Raw genomic sequence first — 18,268 nt, 5'->3', positions numbered from 1 at the left:
TTTCATTTGCCTAAAAGTAAATTACATGAATTGGAGCCAGGATCAAATAACATCAGATGGATAGGCATGTTTTAGAGTTTGCATCAATAAAATCATACCCCAACCCCCTCCTGTTGCTGATCTGGGTAACAAAGGCAAGATGGTGAAAGAATACATATGTCCCTTTTTCATCATGCACTATCGGTTTATCAGCGGCTCTCTTTCTCCGTGGTTCCTGTGTGTGTGTGGGTAACATGTAGCGCAGTGGGTTGACACGAGCAATGACGCACTGCAACTATCACTGCGTCACTCTCATCAACACACACACACACACACACACACACACACACACACACACACACACACACACACACACACACACAAAGCGGTTAAGAATCTCACTTCACGGGGGCTCTGAGTTTCTCTCGGGGAGGCTGTCGCTCTGCGGCAGAGGACAGTCCTTGAGCAGGAAACAACAGACCTTGGTCCTGCTGTAAAGGTCGGGACGCTAATGATAAATTGTGTGTCACTTGGTTTTACGCATGTTCACACACTCGGCCACATATTTACTCTCGTTATCATCATCTTGTCTCATGATGAAATGCACACATGCAGCAGGTTAACACATGTTTGTTCTCCTCACAAACCGAAACTTTACATAACATATTTTTAGGTGATGAACCTGAACTACAAAGTCTCATTTGAGTCACAGAGTGATTCATTCTGCGGTTTGCCTTGAATTCACGATGCCACACACACTCACACTTTTGTACTTCTATCTTAGGACACTCTTTGACATAATACATTCCTTAGTCCCTTACCCTAACCTAAACCTAATTCTAACCCTAAAACCAAGTCTTAAACCTCAAACGGCTTATTGAAAAAGTGAAGACCCGTCAAAATGTCCTAACTCTGTAGGATCTATTCGTAAAATGTTTCCTCACAAAGAAAGAATGGGACACACACACACACACACACACACACACACACACACACACACACACACACACACACACACACACACACACACACAGATATACGCATACCCTCCCTGCTGCCATGAGCTGTACTGTGGGAAATCCTTAGGAAATGGTTATAACTAGAAAATATGCTCCATCTTCTTCTTCTCCTCTTCCCTCTAATGTCAAACAGCTCTCTCTCTCTCTCTCTCTCTCTCTCTCTCTCTCTCTCTCTCTCTCTCCACAGACCACCAGGGACCAGCGCTTCATATGCTTTTTATGGTAAAACGTAACTGACGCAGATTTTCCCGCCTCGAAATGCAGACTGTTAACTCATGAGAGTTGTATTTTTAAAAAAGATATCTTAGACAATGTTGAAACACTACATCTGAAAATCTACATCCATTTTCATACTATACAATTAAGTGTTATTGTCATTTTGTGCACTTTTTTTTAGTGTTGTGTCTGGAAATCAAGTGCTTATTTTTTTTAACATTTAACAACTATCAGTGTGACACCAGTCAGTACACAGATAGAAATGGTGGTTTCGCCTCTAAACATGGCCTCAATTGACCAAAATCCAATGAACTCCCAGTATATATTCTAAGCAGTGATGGACGTAAGGCTCACACTTTTACTCTTGCTGTCATTCTCCACCAACAAATACCGAACAAGAAGACTTCATGGTGATTCTTTGAGACCCAAGGGTGCGCTGGGGAAATTATTGACTGAAGTAGCAGGCTGAGGAAAATGTTGGCACACCCTAGAATAAAATGTTGTACAGGTACAACTCCCCCTCCACCATATGAAGGACTCAACTAACAATGAGAATATATTAAAAACAAGATGCTTTTTTTTTTTTGCGGGATCACACAAAAACGACTCAAATAAGGGGTTGGGCCTGAGCCAGGGAAGAACCCATTAAATATAGGTGCTGATCTGAATCATGGGGCGAATACAGAGACTTTGTTTTCACTCTCTTTAACATTGAGATAGAGCGGTTGTCAACATTTTCGTTGATTTCTCAGAGAATAATTTATGGATCTTGCTAAAAAAAAATCAGGTATGTTTAGAGTGATATTTATGAGTTTGTGCAATTTGGTGCAGATCCAAATACAAATCTGTACGTATTGAATATAAATGTGGTTTCATAAGAGGACTGGGCCTTGGCGGAGGCATGTACTCTTCTGCGTGCCACTCTAGTTTATCGTTAAGTTGATACAAGCATACCGCACAAGTCTAATGAACTCAGGGACAAAGTGAATTCATCTTTGCTTTTGTTTGGATGATTTAAACCACTGGCTTTGAACAATTAAATGAAATCATAATATAATGTTAAAAAGTGTTTTCTTTGTACTCCAAATCTATTATTCACAATCGCTGCTCCTCTCCAGCGAGTTGACACACACACACACACACACACACACACACACACACACTTTTGACCTCTGTGAATCATGTATTATGTATGAACAGGTCAATTAGTAACAGTTTGGCAGGTGTGTCAGGTCGGCCTTTGTCCGCAAGTGAATAATCAGGACAAGGCCGAGGTCAGTGTATCCTAAACGGATCAAGGTCACATCAGTGCAGATGTTTAAAAGGCCTGGTGGTCCGAGCTGCTTCTTACGTGATCCCCTCTCTCGCTCTCCCAGCCCACCTTTCTCGTCTGCCCCTGCGCTGCTTGCTATGAATTAAAAGTAACTACACCAATAGAGCATGAGATTTTTTCATTGTATTTTCACATGACATTAGTGTTCGGCTTTGTCATTATCTCCTGCATCACGAAATAGTTTCTGGGTATTTTTAGCAACACGTTTTGCTGCCAGAGCCAAACCCACTGCAGGGATAAAGTAACACAATGAAACTCAGTGTAATAAAACAGCAAATGAGACCAGGTCGTGTGTGAATCCACCTGTAACAAGTCACTTTTCAGTAAATCATTACAAGGCTTATAGTGGCAACCATAAAGATGGTGACAGAATAAATAGAGGCAACACACACTCATGTATAGACTCTAAGTAATGTGCCCAAAACACTTATGTAATGCTCAGACTAAAAATAGCACAATGCATTTACAAGGACAGCAAACTGGTCTGGAAAGACTAGTCAAAGAGTCCATGGGCGTGTGTGTGTGCGTGTGTGCGTGTGTGCGTGTGTGCGTGTGTGCGTGTGTGTGTGTGTGCGTGTGTGTGTGTGTGTGCGTGTATCAGACTAGGACAGGGCTGGGCATGCTTATCACCTCTGAACACACATACACACGCGATAGGAATGACATACTGGTGGTAAAAAATGTGGGGTGGATGACTAAAAGGGAGATAGAACGAGTGAATGCTAGTACAGGTCCTTGAAGATTATAACAGAAGGTGTGTTTACAGGTGTGATATCGGAGAGAGTAAGAGATGCAGAAGAAGATCGAGAGCAACTGGGTTCTTATTTGGAGAAGAGAGAAAGCTATCTGTGGCCAGCTCCTTCTATCGGGGCTGCTGGCCTCCGCTTATAACTGGAACTGTTTAGGCATTAACTCAAGAAAATGTCAGTGAAAGGGGGTCTGGAAATTTTCCGGAGTTTGCCTTTCACATATGAAGAATGCAGCAGGAGACTGTCCGGGTCAGACACATTCACAACAACAGGGAAATACCTGGAAATTTCAGGCGAGAGGGTAGTGCACAACAGGAGGCAGGCCATGACGGGTAAATTCCACTACGGAGATCACATGTTTCTATTTTACAGTACATCGACAACGGCGTGGGCCCTGATCACCAAAAGTTCTCGAATCTCGCTCTTTGCAAGTTGACGTCTTCGACTTTTACCTTTTCTTCATCCTGAGGTATCCTGAGAGTGAACTTTTTTTGGGTGGGGGTAATTCTTTTTAAAATAAGAATTACAGAGAGTTTTTTATACTTGGAGTTTTTTCGAGAATGACTCAGTGTTATCGAAGCAGAATCCTAAATGCAAGAGAAAAATAAAAAGAACATTATATTGACCTACAAGTAAAAAAACACTGCTATAGTGTCTGATTTTTGCGTGCGAACACACATGTAAAGACAATGTGATGTGTCCCAACGCTGATATGGATTTTTGCAAAGAGGAATTTTAAAAGGTCAACAAGTTAAAAGTCTGGTATGTTTCCACCATCAAGTCACATGAAGCCCAGTTCAGACTCAGCGAGAGAAGGAGAGAGATAAAACATGAACCCTGGTCTTCTTTGACTGCACGTCTGCACTCTCACCACAGAGATGAATGTCACTGATACTGTAGCATAAAGACTGAAGTTGTGGTGTTGCTGAATCAAATCCACCTATAAATCATCACCACTGAAGCAAGTCATCTCTCGTTTCCGTCACCAACGTCTTTTCTCTGCTTTCACATCTTCCACTATGTCATGGCATTTTTCTTCTCTTTCTGTTATCATACACACGAGAGCCAGACGCAGACACACAGACTACCTACCCAGGTGATTATGGTTGACCCCTGAACCCTGTAGTGACAGCAACTCTGAGAAGCAGCCCCGTGATGGCTCACAGACCAGCAGGCAACTTTATACAGAGCGTCACTTTCTCACAAAGGCACATAGAACACAGACACACAGGGAGACAAGACAACTGTGTGCATACAAGGAAACAGAGGGTATGTCTGAAGTGGTGTGTGTGACAGTGCAGGAGGAGGGCACTGCAATAAGCAGAAGAGAGAAAAGAGAGAAAAGAAAAAGAAACGTGCACACAGGGAGTTTATTAGATCAGTCTCTAAGCCCTGTGCCCACCTTCAAGTGATAAATCTCTTTGTGTATGCGTTCAAGTCTTTAATCAGTCTTTTTTTCAATGCCTTATCTGTTTTACAACACACACACACACACACACACACACACACACACACACACACACACACACACACACACACACACACACACACACACACACACACACACACACACACACACACACACACACACACACACACACACACACACACACACACTTTGGCCACGCAGCACTGCCGCTCTCATCAAAAGTTGAAGAACCGAGGAGGATACGTGATTCGTGACATGACTTCGGAGGAGAAAACCAGGGGAAAGAGGTGATTTCCACTGTCCTCAGTCTCCAGAGAAGAAACTGCCAATCAACACCACTATTAATAAGTCTACGAAGAGGCAGAAGGCAAATGGTGGCTTGTACTGAAACATCACAGTGACCCAGTTGGCAAACAAACATGTCACTGATGTTTGAAAATTAGACAGTTGCAGTGTTCACTTTGCAGGACAACAGTGGACGGAGACAGATGGAGAGTAGGATGGCAAAGTCTATGACCCAGTGGATCTGGCCTGTTTATGGTTAATGGATCTGTCATTTGCACATTTAGGTGACACATTTGATTTAGCACAGACCAACCAGTCAGAGGACATGACCGTCCCACTGCACCACACTGCACTGGATGGACTTGTTTGTGCACATGGGTGAGTGTCACAGTAGAGTTACCGCCTCGTGGTCGTATGTCTCAGCCCACCACTCAAGTTGCAGGGAAAAATGTTGAGAGTCCCGCCTTCTGTTCCTGAGTGATGGTGTTAAATAACGGCAGACCTGCCAACCTGTACGCATTTTGACATCAAAGTAAGTAAAGACTTATCACTCTAAAGTTTTAAAAGCTGGTGACTCTTGTGAGTTTGACCCAATTGTGCAGTACTCAAATCAACAAGCGCCTACCTTGCCAAGACACAAAAGAATGAGGAAGAGTTTGACTAATAATAGTGCCGGAGTTGTTGCCCCTTTGTCTTCACTAAGGTCTGAAAAATATATTTGCAATCTGGCATGAAGGACAAATGTGTAATATCGTTTGAAGCGACCTTGACCTTTGAGTCAGAGTGGACATCTGTGGCAAATGTTTCTTAGATATTGGGTTCATGAGATGGGACGGATAGATGGACCCATTTGCACACACAAATGGGTCCGGGCAAGTGGCTTCGGGCAGAATCACAGACTGAAACAGAAAAGGTGCTAGTGTCACTGTTTTTTCGATACCTTGAGAACAGTTCAGGGTTCAAACACTCGAGTCTGCAGATGTACAATCTCCTGCTACTCTACACTGTAAAATATAAATCTATACGGTCTAATGCAAACACACACTGACGCCTGGAAAATCCACAAACTCATTCACCCAAGCTACCAAGCACTCAAGAAGTGGAGCCTAAAAAAGGCATTAACGCAGCAGTTACAGGCAGAATATAAAGACCAGCTAAACAAAAACCCAGGGCAGAAAAAAGCAGTCTTCAACACCTGCAGTGAAATACGAGTGTGTTTGTGCGCTGCAAACAGAAAGACGAGGCAGGACTGGATTAGAGAGAATGGAGGAGAAACCAGCATGACGAGCAGGGGGACCAGCAGCAACCAGTGACCCAAGTGAGATTCAGATACAGGGCAGCACTGAAAAAAATGGAGGATGTAAAAAAAAAAAAAAACTGTCTAATGCTGGAAATAAATGGGAGTACAATGTGAAATAACAAAAACGTGTTCTTCTGAGACATGAAAGTAATGTCCTGCTGCTTAAGACTTCATATAAAGACCTATACACACACACACACACAGTATGAAGGGTATGTAGTCAAGACAAGAGGGTGATGATCACTGGGTTACCATTTAAGGATTTAAGAGTGAGTGGTCTAAGAGCGTGAATGTCACACCCTAATTGAGGGATTGGTTTTACAGATTTGGTAAATTAATTACTAACGAGTGGTAGCGACAGTTAAACAGATGTCCCTATTTGCAGCGCTGTGACCGTGCTGCCACAGCGAGAGCAGAACATCCAGCCACAGCCGCTACCTCCAGAATCCAATGTGTGTAAACAGCGCGGTAGTCTCATGGTCGCTCAGTGTATCGTGACAGTGTTTTGTGTAAATAGGGATGTAGCACATTAGACAGGTTCAGAAGAAATTGCAACCATTAATGCAATCACCCGTCTGTGGCAAGCAAACGTGTAAATGAAGCTGAGCAATGAACGTTCAAAATTAACTGTGAGCCAATTTAGAAGTGACTTTGGAAATCCACAAACAGTTGGTGTGGCTTTTGAATGTGAATATGAAACAACCTGTACACTTAACTTGTGCAGTTATTTTAGATTTTGCACAGTTCAAACTTTAACATGCCTACATTTTTCAATCATTTCTGAAAAGCTGCAAGCTTTGGAAATTTCTGCCTTGTATTCAATTCACTCCATACCTGCATAATTAATGCATTTGTCAACAGAGATATGACTCATCCCTTACATGCACTGCACCGAGATGGGAGACTGTTTGCTGCTGCATCACGATACATTTCACGTATTACCCAGAGAGTGCTCCTGGCAAAACTACAGTATCTTAGCACCTGGCAGACGTCAGGGTTTGCTGGTCGTTGTTGTTTTAAAGGAGAGCGGGATGATGGGTGTTCAGGGACCAACAGAGAGAGAATGGTTGACAACATACTATCTGAGGCGACTCATTCTGCCTGCTGTGGGATCTGTAGCAAAGTCTTGAGTACAGACAGCACTGAAGCAGTGTTACACAACAGACCACATGCACAGGCCTGGGTGACAGGTGAGAGTGAGGCAATACATATGATAACAAAACAGAGGCTAATGAAAAGGTGGAAGGGAAAGAAAATGAAAGACAAAGCATTTAGGGGAGTTTGGGGGGATGAAAGAAGTAAACCAAATCACTTATTTTATCACTCACGCTTATATTGAACATATCAAACAAGTGCAGCAGAAACCTCATCTTGGAAACTGTCTGGATTGGGGATTTTTGTTTTAACTACTGTCCAACTTCTTTCGAACCAGGTAACTGCTGTAAGTTTTAAATGGAAGGGAAGAGAATGGAAAGTAATTGAGAGGAGGGGTAGTTCAATGTGTATTTGACCATATAAGTCAATGAGTGCTGTAAGAGTAAATGATATGTTAGAATTGACAGTGGGTTCAGTAATCAGGGTGAAAAATTAGGAACATTAGGAACATTATGAACTGTGGAAAGTGTCCAGCTGGCAACACTTTTAAAACATTGTGTCCTGGTCATGTCAAACATCTCTGACAACTGGCTTAATTAAAGATGAGCACAGTAAGGCTGCGGTTATGATTGACGAATTGAACATTTGGCGCGCCAACCCGGACATGGTGCCTCTCCCTTTCGTACTGGCGTTTACACAAAAAAGGCAAAGAAGAAAAAGGAAACGCAAACAGAACCGATTTTTCCATAGTCTGCAATCTCCCTCCAGGAGCCATCTGGGATTCTCTATGCTTCTTAATTGACATTAATGTACCAAGTCCATAAAGTTAATTGGTTCTAGACCAGTCGAAAGGAGGATGCGCTCCAGCACAACTGACATCATTTCTGGTGAATGCCGCCGCGTGCAAGGAAAAGAACAGCGAGCATAAACAAGGCTTAACATCATGAACAGCTACAACAACTGATTTCTTCTCTGATCTTGATCATTTTGGGCTCAACTCCTTATAGATACACTTCTCCAGCCACTCAGCGCCAGACAGTGGTGGCATCACTCCATCTGTGATTCTATTGATTTCTCTCAACAAGAGGTATTATGTTTATTTCTCTCAGAAAGAGACTATGGTGATTTATCTACACAAACCTCCTCTCTGTGCTACACAAACCAACTGTTGAGGTTGTCTTTTGCTCTGAGCAGCAACCTGTGGGTCTGTGTTTCAGAGGCAAACTTGATGCCGTTCTACCCTTTTCTCCCCCTCAACAAAGGCTGTCAATATCCCACTCTGTTGCTGTTCACTAGTCTGGAAATAGAGAGTGATGGTACCGTTTAGAGCCAAGTGTGAATACACTCTGACATAAGGCCTGACAATAGAACAGATAGTCTCTGTTTGCAGGAGACCTAAGATTAGACAGGACCACCAGGAACTCCCTGCTGAAGAGATAAGCTCCATTGATGCTGCTTTTCACAGAGTATTAATACAGACTGACTTTGTGTGTGTATGTATGTGTGTGTGTGTGGGTGTGTGTGATGTCTAAAGAAATCCTGGCTTTTAAAAAAGCAAACAAATCTTGGCATTTGAACTGGTAACCATCCAATTTTGAAAAATGTATCTAGCCATTATTGCACCTCCTCGCCCCGAAATGCAAATATCTCCTGTTAATTCAATCCTTTTATGTTCTCTGTCAAACTATGACTTTATTAGTTGCCTGAACTACTGAACACCACTGAAAATTTCTTTTTTTCCATTGGCAAAGATGGACAAATTGCAGACAGGCAAGTCTAAATTTGCACCACCCCACCACTATTCCTACAAGGGGTGGGGACAATATGATGATCAACTCTTTAATCCAATAGAATCCAGGACAATACCTGCCACGGCACAGTAAAGCTGGTTAGCCCTCCTGTTATCAACTCCAATCTCTAGGATTCAACATTCTGGCCCACCACAGCGACAAGTCACAAACAGTAGAGAGAGCACAGTTAACAGCCTATGGAGGTTATATACTTGGAATAAATCAGCCTAACAAGTGAGTCACGTATTGCATCCATTTAGCCGCTGTATATTCCAAATGTATACTCATCATGTTATCCTTGTGCCTTGGCCAACCATTAATAGTATTACTATGCAAGTTGCCAACATTTCTCTGCAGCAGGCATCTTATATTCATTTGTTGTACTTGGAGATAAACATTTGTGTTCTAATTTCTGTTTCTATACGTAAAACAGGAGCAATAAGAATTAATTGACTGCTACTTAATGATATCCAGTTGATATGAACCCAAACACCTCTGTTTTCCTGGTGCTCTAATGTCTTGATCTTGTAGCCTGATCTCCTCAGATAGCATATTCTAGTGCCGTAGAGGCATGTAGTGACCCCACACAGCCCCGGTGACCATGTTCAGACAACGCACAGCTGTTTGACCTTTACCCTGTATATGTGTGAGAAATGTGAAATGGCCTTATTGTATGTGTTTTTAGCCTTTGCAGCACTCTTCAGCTTTTTATCACCTGTTCAATGCTCAAAGCGTTATCACCAACTCACTGAACTTTGAAAGAAGATAAACTCATAGGTAAGTTATAAATAGCTCATTTATCTCTTAAAGTCATTCATCTGTGGAACATGTGTTCAAGACCAGTAATACCTCATTTGTGAGAACCTTGGAGTTTCTTTGACATCTAACGTCTTTACACGGAGGCTCAGTTTTTCCTAAACACTTACAAGGAAGTCATAGCAGAACAGCCACTTACCCTTTAGTTTCTCCACCACACTCTGGCCAGCTCTCTCTGCCACCCGCCCATCCTCGCTCTGGTAACGGTCATCCAGGAATCGGGCAGTGGCTTCTGACAGGTGGACCTTGCCTGCCACACCTAGCTGCTCCATCAAGTTAGCCAGATTTACATCATTAGACCATACATCAAACTTGAAGCGCTTGATTCCAAGGATCCCACAGAGCACGGTACCCGTATGGACGCCAACACGCATGCTGACAGCCTCACACGTCTCCTGGCAGAACTGGTCGATGGCCTGGATCATGCCCAGGCCCATCTCTACACAGCAGTGGGCATGGTCCGGTCTGGGCTCAGGGCACCCTGCCACGCAGTAGTAGCAGTCTCCCAGGGTGCTGATCTTTTCACAGCAGGTTAGTTCACAGAGCCGGTCAAAACGTCCAAACAGGTCATTGAGAAGGCCCACCAAGGCTGGGGCTGACTTGTTGGCAGACATTTTGGTGAAACCCACAATGTCTGCAAAGAGGATGCTCACAGGCTCCATGCGTTTCATGTTAAAGGGCCTAAATATTATCTGTCCACGGGGGATGGAGGTCTTCTTGCGTTTGTGATTGTTGTGAGCATGATTTTTGGGGCTTGTGGAACTTTGGGCTTGTGAGACTCCACAGCTTCCTCCACCACCCACTGAGATGGCCGAGGCAGAGCAAGCACCGGAGGAATAACGCTTGCCAGAGTTCTCGCCGCAGCCCTCATCATCACCCTGCTTCATCAGCTCGTCTGCAACTCGTCGTGGCATCACAGAGTGAATCATGCGCTCCTTCAAGGCCTTCTCCACTTCTAAGTCTTTGCCGTGCATGATAGATTGGCCCACTTTGAGAAAAGTACTGCGGGAACGAACCTCCGACATGATAAACAGGTGGATGCCAATGACATGAGCACACAAGTGAAGCAGAGCTTTGGCCGGGCCGAGCCAGCCGAGTGTTTCCCAATCAGAACCTGAACCCTCTGTCCCTGTTCCCCATCTGGCAGTGTCATAACTCCTTTGAAGCAATGGCAGCCATCCTAATGCCTCAAATAATATAGAATAGAGGAGCCCAAGCATCACAGAGGCATACAGACGGACATGGAGGACACTGTATAACAACAGCAAAACCTCCATGCACAGGGAAAAGGTGCCTACAGGGGAGATGCAATGGATTGTAAGTTGTGCTGGTTCGTCTAGTGAGCGATATGAGGCATTCCCACCACCAGCCCACTCCAGCTCAGTGAAACCAGCAGTCTGTATCTGGGGAGCTAAGGTGATGGCGAAGGTGATCGCTATCAGCACCAAAGAGGTTTGGTTGTACAGCCATGTGTATGGCTGGGTGAAGGTGAACAAAAAGAAGAGCACTAGAAGAACAAAAAAGGATGCTGTGGGGGCTAGGAAGATCATGGGGTTGCAGCGGTCTTTGTTGACCCCAAAGTACACCCCCCAGAGTACAGCAGCCACTGCAAGGTAAAACAGGACATAGCGGAAGCGGCGCTGCGTCTGAGGAAAGCACCTCTCTTGGCACGCCTCTTCCAGGATCGGGGAGTCAAACTTGGGGTCCCAGCACTGGGCAGCAGAGCGTTCGAACAAAGGCGGCGCCTGCCTTTGCACCCTGGAAATGGAGGTCCCAGCAGGCCTGGACTCTGCTGAGCTGCAGCTGGAGGAGATGCTGTATTTGTGGAGGTCAGGGTTCATTTTACTCACAGCCCCACAGCCTCCAGCTCCTCCTCCTCCACTGTTGACTGCCCTCAGTGGCTCACGTTGATGTGCGTGTGGCGCGCTGTTGGTAATTCGCACGGTCACGGCGCCATCCCCGCTGGAGTCACAGCTGACTTCAGTGCCACGCACGAGAAGCTGCCGGTGATGTTGCAGAGTGGCCATGTTGACTGCTGTGAGACGCGGAGACGATGGTTGGAGGTGTGTGTGTGTGTGTGGGGGTTATATTAATAATATCTTCTGATGCCGCTCAGGCAACAAGACGCGGTGCGTGGGCGCCGCGTGTGCACATGTGGCACGGCGAGGGGGGAGGAGGCGGCGGCGGGAGAGTGACAGGGAGGAAGGGGGAGAGAGAGCAAAGGTGTTTGTTGGAAGAATCACGCTGCATGAATGGTGAGCGCCGAACAGACGTCTCCTCTACGCACACAGCAGCCTGCACACTCACTCACACAAGACGCACCGTTCCAGTTTCTTGAGCAGGTCATTATCCGAGCCCGGTTTGCGTCAGTACTCACATCACATGCGTCCTCCTCCGAAGAGGCTCTGGGTTTGATCCCGGCTCTCTCTCCAGCTGCGGTAAAAACCTTCTTCCTCCTGAACTGAACATCCTTCTCGAAAAGGACCGGTCGGTGATGCAACGGGCTTCTTGCTCTTACGCCTTCATCCAGTCGCTCCTGACGTTACATGACTGGAAGTCGCCTCCTCTGGACGTGCGCAATATCTCGATGCTGCTGGCATCACACAGTCAGTACAGCTTCAGGAGAAAAGACCCCGATTCTGTCTTCATTCCGAGAGAACTGTGTTTTTGTGGAGGGGAGAAGGTGGAAAACAGCGCTCAGGTCCAGGGCTTCATTGTACAGGAGCACACACACACACACACACAGGCTGTCAACAGTTGGCGTACTGCGCAGCGAGCGAGCTCCAAAAGTTACTGTGTCTCTCTTATCTCCACAACTGTCAATGTGCTCGTCCTTTCCCTTCGTGAAAACACGCCCAGTGTTGTTATGAACAACTAGCAGTGCTCAGATAAGAAATATGTGGACATTCTGGATTATAAAGCATCTAAACTATAAGAAGAATATAGTAAAGTAGTAATGTATCTGTTCTTTTGCTCTTTAGACCTCAGAGCTACGGTGTGAGTGTTTTACCTAAAAAAGATAATGACAAATAAAAAAGTAGGTACACTGTTAAAAAAGAAAAAAGTGGAACATTTGTAATCCAAGGGGCTTTACCTTCCACTACACCCCTTCTCATGTGTTGCTCGGCTGCACTATGGGTTTGCATTTCTTCTTCTCATACACTCTTCTTCCATTTGTAATCCAGTGGGCCCTCGCAAATATTCCAGACTGGGTTATTTCGGAGCCCTGTCCATGTAGTCCAAGAATCCGATCAAGGGAGGCCTGACAGGCAGGCCTATTCCCACGGATCCAGCCCCGTCCTTTCCTGAACTCCCTCTCCGGATCTCCACCGTTTATTCCCCCTCTGCCTTCCGATGGGGGGGTCTGGGGAGGCGTGTGCGCAACCCGAAGACGCGTAATCCGCGAAGAGAAGCGCAGAAAACACCATCCGCTGGCCCCGGTTTGGTGAAGGTTTGCCTCTGCTGGGAGTGTCTGCAACTTGTTGCGCGCAGTTGGCAAAACATGGGCTACAGCTATGAGGAACTGCCTCGGTCGGAACGGGCTGGTCTATAAATAGTGATGATCAAAACTCTTGCAGTAACAACACCAACGGCGTGTGAACATTTGAATGATCTTCTTCAACTCACTACAGTCCCACGAGCGCTTAACACAAAAAAGAAGAAACACGCAAACACTTAAAAAAACAAGTGGCAAAACGCGTGTGAAACGTCAGCGATTGGCCCGTCTCTCGTTTCCAAAAGCTGCCAAACTTTTTTTCCTCGTTCCCAGGCCGTATTTCCTGCGTTCGGAGAGCAGACCCAGTTCTCTGGTTATTTGGAGCTGAGGCTGGATTTCCTGCCCTCGCATTCCCCCAGAGCAAAGAAGTAGAAAATCCCCCAGAGCGCTGCAGGAGAGCCCTCGGACATGTCCTCGATCCGATTATATTGAAACGTAAAACCGAGCCCACGAACAACAGCAATGCCTCCGTATCTCAGCCAGTGCCTCGGCTCTGTGAAGCGCTAGTTTTCGCTGGCATGCGTGGGTCCAACAAACACAACACTGTGCGCTCTGGTGCGTCCTCTTCCGTCCGCCGCTGGTTGCCACCCTTTTCTCCCCCTTTTCTTTCCACCCAGTCTCTCTGCCGGGCCTGGGGAGGGGGGGGCTAAATTGAAAGCAGACCCTCAGCGGGAGTTTCGTGGCTGGTTTTCCGTCTTCTCCGGGAGAACTGCACTCCCGTGCCTGCCACCATCTTCGCTGCGACTGGGTCGGAGATCCTCCCTCAGCTGGCGGTGTTCCCACGTTTGTGGGAAAAGCGTGTCAGGCGAGCCTCAGTGTTCGGGAAAAACACGGTTTCCGGTCGATAAGAAAATTTAAAATGTTTCACACGTGACTCAAAGATGACGTTTATGAGCCCATTTGACATAGAAAAAGATGAATGGAGTTTTGCTCTCATGAGTTTTTTGTTTTAATTAAACTATTTAAAAGGAGCAAAGCAAAAGTTGCAAACAAATTTAGAATTATAACAAGGTTATAAATTCAGAAAATCTGGCTATTCAATTTAGAACAAGGACATCTGTCAATCGATCAATGAACCAATTAATCAACCAACCACAACGACCCTCCTCCTGTCTCCCTGTGGTTTACAGAATTTTCCTCATACATGGCATCTTAAAAAAATATTTTTAACCTTTAAAGGTTCAGTGTGTAAAATTTAGGTGAAAGGGATCTATTGGCAGAAATTGAATATAGAAATATCCTAGTGATGCTTTCACTAACGATTAATCATCTCAATTGTACGAATTGTTGTTTTCTTTACCCTAGAATGAGCCCTTTATATTTAAATGCTTTATATTTATATAAGGGGCAAACTTAAACACATTTTGAGTTTTTATGACAACTGAAGGCTTCCACAGGTTCTCTTTCATGTTTGGAAGAGGAGGGTGAGGTGAGGAGTATTCATCTGCAACATGCAACTTCACCTCTAGATGTAACTAAATGTTACTAAATCCTTTTTGATAATTGGGCTGATTTCAGGAGCTCTATGGGTAATATTTCTGCTGTGGGTTTACAAGATAAGCTTAACACATATCAGTGTTTGAATCTTTGTACCAATGTATTGAACTTCTGTACCCTGTATTTATTATTTTTGAATTCTTTATAATAACAATAATAATTATTATAATAACAAAGTGCTAATTGCTAAAAGCTAACTGCTGTTTGCTATCATTGGCTACATATCATGCAGTATCATGTATATCATGTATCATCATACACATCAAGCTTAGAGGGCCATTATTGAATTTCATAAAAACTCTATAGTCATTGTGGAGTATTTATGTTACATGTATTTGAAATACAAAATAGTATCTTGTCATTTGTATTTGATAGGTTTGATGAAAATATTTTGTATCAAGTGTTTTGTATTTTTGGAGTTTAAAAATAGTAAAACACTTCATGATAGGAATTTCTCAGTTTAGTACAAAGCTGGCAAATATTGCAGAGGAGACACAAAAGTCTTTTTAAATGAAATTTCCAAAGTGATAAGTGCTTCATTAGCATTTCTATGGACCATTCTGTATTTCTAAGGAATGAAGTGATGAGATTGTAAACAGAAGGTCAATAGTAATAAGGCTATACTGCTGATTCAGTGTGTGTGTGTGTGTGTGTGTGTGTGTGTGTGAGAGAGAGAGAGGAAAAGAGCGAGCGAGTCCTTTGAAGAAACAATCATGTTTAAACTTTGAATCCAATAATAACCCTCATTGCAGAAATGAGTGTGTGTGCGTGTGTGCGTGTGTGTGTGTGTGTGTGTGCGTGTGCGCGTGTGTGTGTGTCCGCTCGGCCTTTGAAAAAACAATCATGGTTAAACTTTGAATCCAATAATAACCCTCATTGCAGAAATGTGTGTGTGCTTATGTTGAGGAGCTTACAAGAGAGGTCTGTTTGCAGAGTTGATAAAGCCACACTGATAAGTCTGTGTTAACACTATGACTAAAAGCTGGGAGTACGGCCTGTCAGCTCAGCAAACACAGATTACACACAGAATATGAGCTCGAACACATATTTACTCTCACAACATCTACTATGTATGTGCAGGTGTGTCGATGTAGTGTGTGTGTGTGTGTGTGATTGTGCCATGGTCAGATATTATACTGAATGCTCTGGTGAAATGAACTTTACCACATGATCAATTAGATTTGATGGGGACAACTAAGAAATGTACTAAACTAAAAAAACTCAATGCGTATTTTGTTGCTCGAATACATACACACAAACATAATTTGATAACTATAAGTAACATTCTCTTATTTATATCTTTAACATTAATCTTGTTAGAATCCTATGTCATTGACCTTGTCATGCAATTCCATCACCCCATGTAGTCATGTGATGATGTCCATGCTAATCCTATAGTAAAAGTCCTGTTGACTAGATTTTGTTAGAACAGGAAATAAACAGACTGGAGTTAAGTTGTCCCACAATGAGTACCTGAATTCACCCAACACACAAAGACACTTTCCCAAGCAGTCATTACCAAAGACAGACAACCAAAACGGACAGACACAAAACAGAGGGGGAGAACCGAGAACCAACAGAACACACTCATATACACACAGGTTTATATTCTTGTATGTGTTAATATCCTGTTTAATTACAATTATCTTTATAAACATTGTTGTTGTTGTTACAATTATCATATCATTCTTAGTCTGTTTGTTTCCAAGTTTGTTTGTTGTACAATGTCATGGTCATGTCTCCCAATAAAGCTTCTTTGACTTGAACATAAAACTTTTCAATCACATGAGTATGATGTCGCGCTCACTTATCCTTTACATAAACCTCACGACCACACAAAAAAGTTGTGATTTGCCATGTAGGGAGAAACACAGGCTACCTACCAAGAACCAATGTAATGGTAATGTCCATAAAAGCCAGCCAGCATCACTCGTGTGCTAACTTTAGCATCTGTGCGCTGCAACAGGTAAATCTGCTATTCTCCTGTGTAACGGTGACATTTTCTCTAAAACTACAATGTAGCCTAAAGGAATATAAATGATACACCCGTGTTTTTAACTGCTTCTTTCTGGAATTTGCAGTTGTTTGATTGTTTTAAGGAACTCCACTGTTGAATGGTTCACACACACTACAGCTGACATGGAGAGACATTACTGTCAGGCATAAAGAGCTCATTGCAGTTCCATAGCTGACCACTGATTTGCAAGACTGGGAATAGTGTGGCACTGTGTCATGCTCTGCCCATATGAATACTTCAAATCCAGGGTAGAAGAATTCAAGACCCATCGGTGTTACGCCATTTAAAACATGAAACTGTGTCTACTAAAGTATTAAAGACGTTTTTATAGTAGGACACTGTACATGACCATTTTCCCATCAGCCTTAAATTGCATGCCTGCAAAGTATAGTTTAATACTTTGCAGCCAACTTATGGTCAATTTAATACCTTAATTTCCTTGATTGTAATTTTAGACTTTTTAAGGAGCCACGGGAACCCTGTCATTACTTACAACCCTCTGCAAGTCTTTTTTCCTGCCTGTTTGCACTATGTTTGGAAAAATGTGAAACCACTGTGTGGCAGTTGACCATGCCACGGGGCTCTCCCACACACAGCCAGAGACACAACTGTTGCTTTTCAGCATCTTTTATTCTCCACACAGCATACATGGGTGCTCTCCCAGCTACCTCCACATAGCCCCATCAGCTCCCCCAGTTTAGTACAAAGCTGGCAAATATTGCAGAGGAGACACAAAAGTCTTTTTAAATGAAATGTCCAAAGTGATAAGTGCTTCATTAGCATTTCTATGGACCATTCTGTATTTCTAAGGAATGAAGTGATGAGATTGTAAACAGAAGGTCAATAGTAATAAGGCTATACTGCTGATTCAGTGTGTGTGTGTGTGTGTGTGTGTGTGTGTGTGTGTGTGTGTGTGTGTGTGTGTGTGTGTGTGTGTGTAAGTCAGAGATGTGATACTATTTTTAACTTTTTGTTTTAAAACATTGTTTCTATAAATGATTATGAGAAGTGCCTTTTTTCTCACTTGAGCCCCTGCCCCCCAAAATGTCTGTGAAATCCTTAGATTATGCATAAGTACGTAGTTACTAGTTACTTAGTTACTTAGTTACTTAGTAATAACTTAGTTCAGTATTGGAATTAAAACTTTAAGAGCTGATAAAAAAAACTTAAATGAAAAAATAAATACAACTTTGTGCCAAATAATGTGATGCAGTCAGTGTAAATGACATATTGAATGAAGACACCAA

General features: G+C 43.6%; 1 protein-coding gene across 1 annotated transcript in view; it reads right to left on the bottom strand.

Annotated features, from left to right (window-relative positions):
* Positions 1–14,291, bottom strand: part of adcy9 (adenylate cyclase 9) — a 40,671-nt gene extending 26,380 nt beyond the window's left edge. The window contains exon 1 of the mRNA XM_035175064.2: positions 10,151–14,291. Coding sequence (XP_035030955.1) covers positions 10,151–12,038 — 1,888 coding nt within the window. The 5' untranslated portion in view covers positions 12,039–14,291. The remainder of the gene's footprint in view (positions 1–10,150) is intronic.
* Between the last annotated feature and the right edge of the window lie 3,977 nt (positions 14,292–18,268).

The sequence above is a fragment of the Hippoglossus stenolepis genome, chromosome 2 (assembly GCF_022539355.2).
Source record: "Hippoglossus stenolepis isolate QCI-W04-F060 chromosome 2, HSTE1.2, whole genome shotgun sequence".
NCBI lineage: Eukaryota > Metazoa > Chordata > Actinopteri > Pleuronectiformes > Pleuronectidae > Hippoglossus > Hippoglossus stenolepis.
This window is presented reverse-complemented; position numbering and strand designations above follow the sequence as displayed.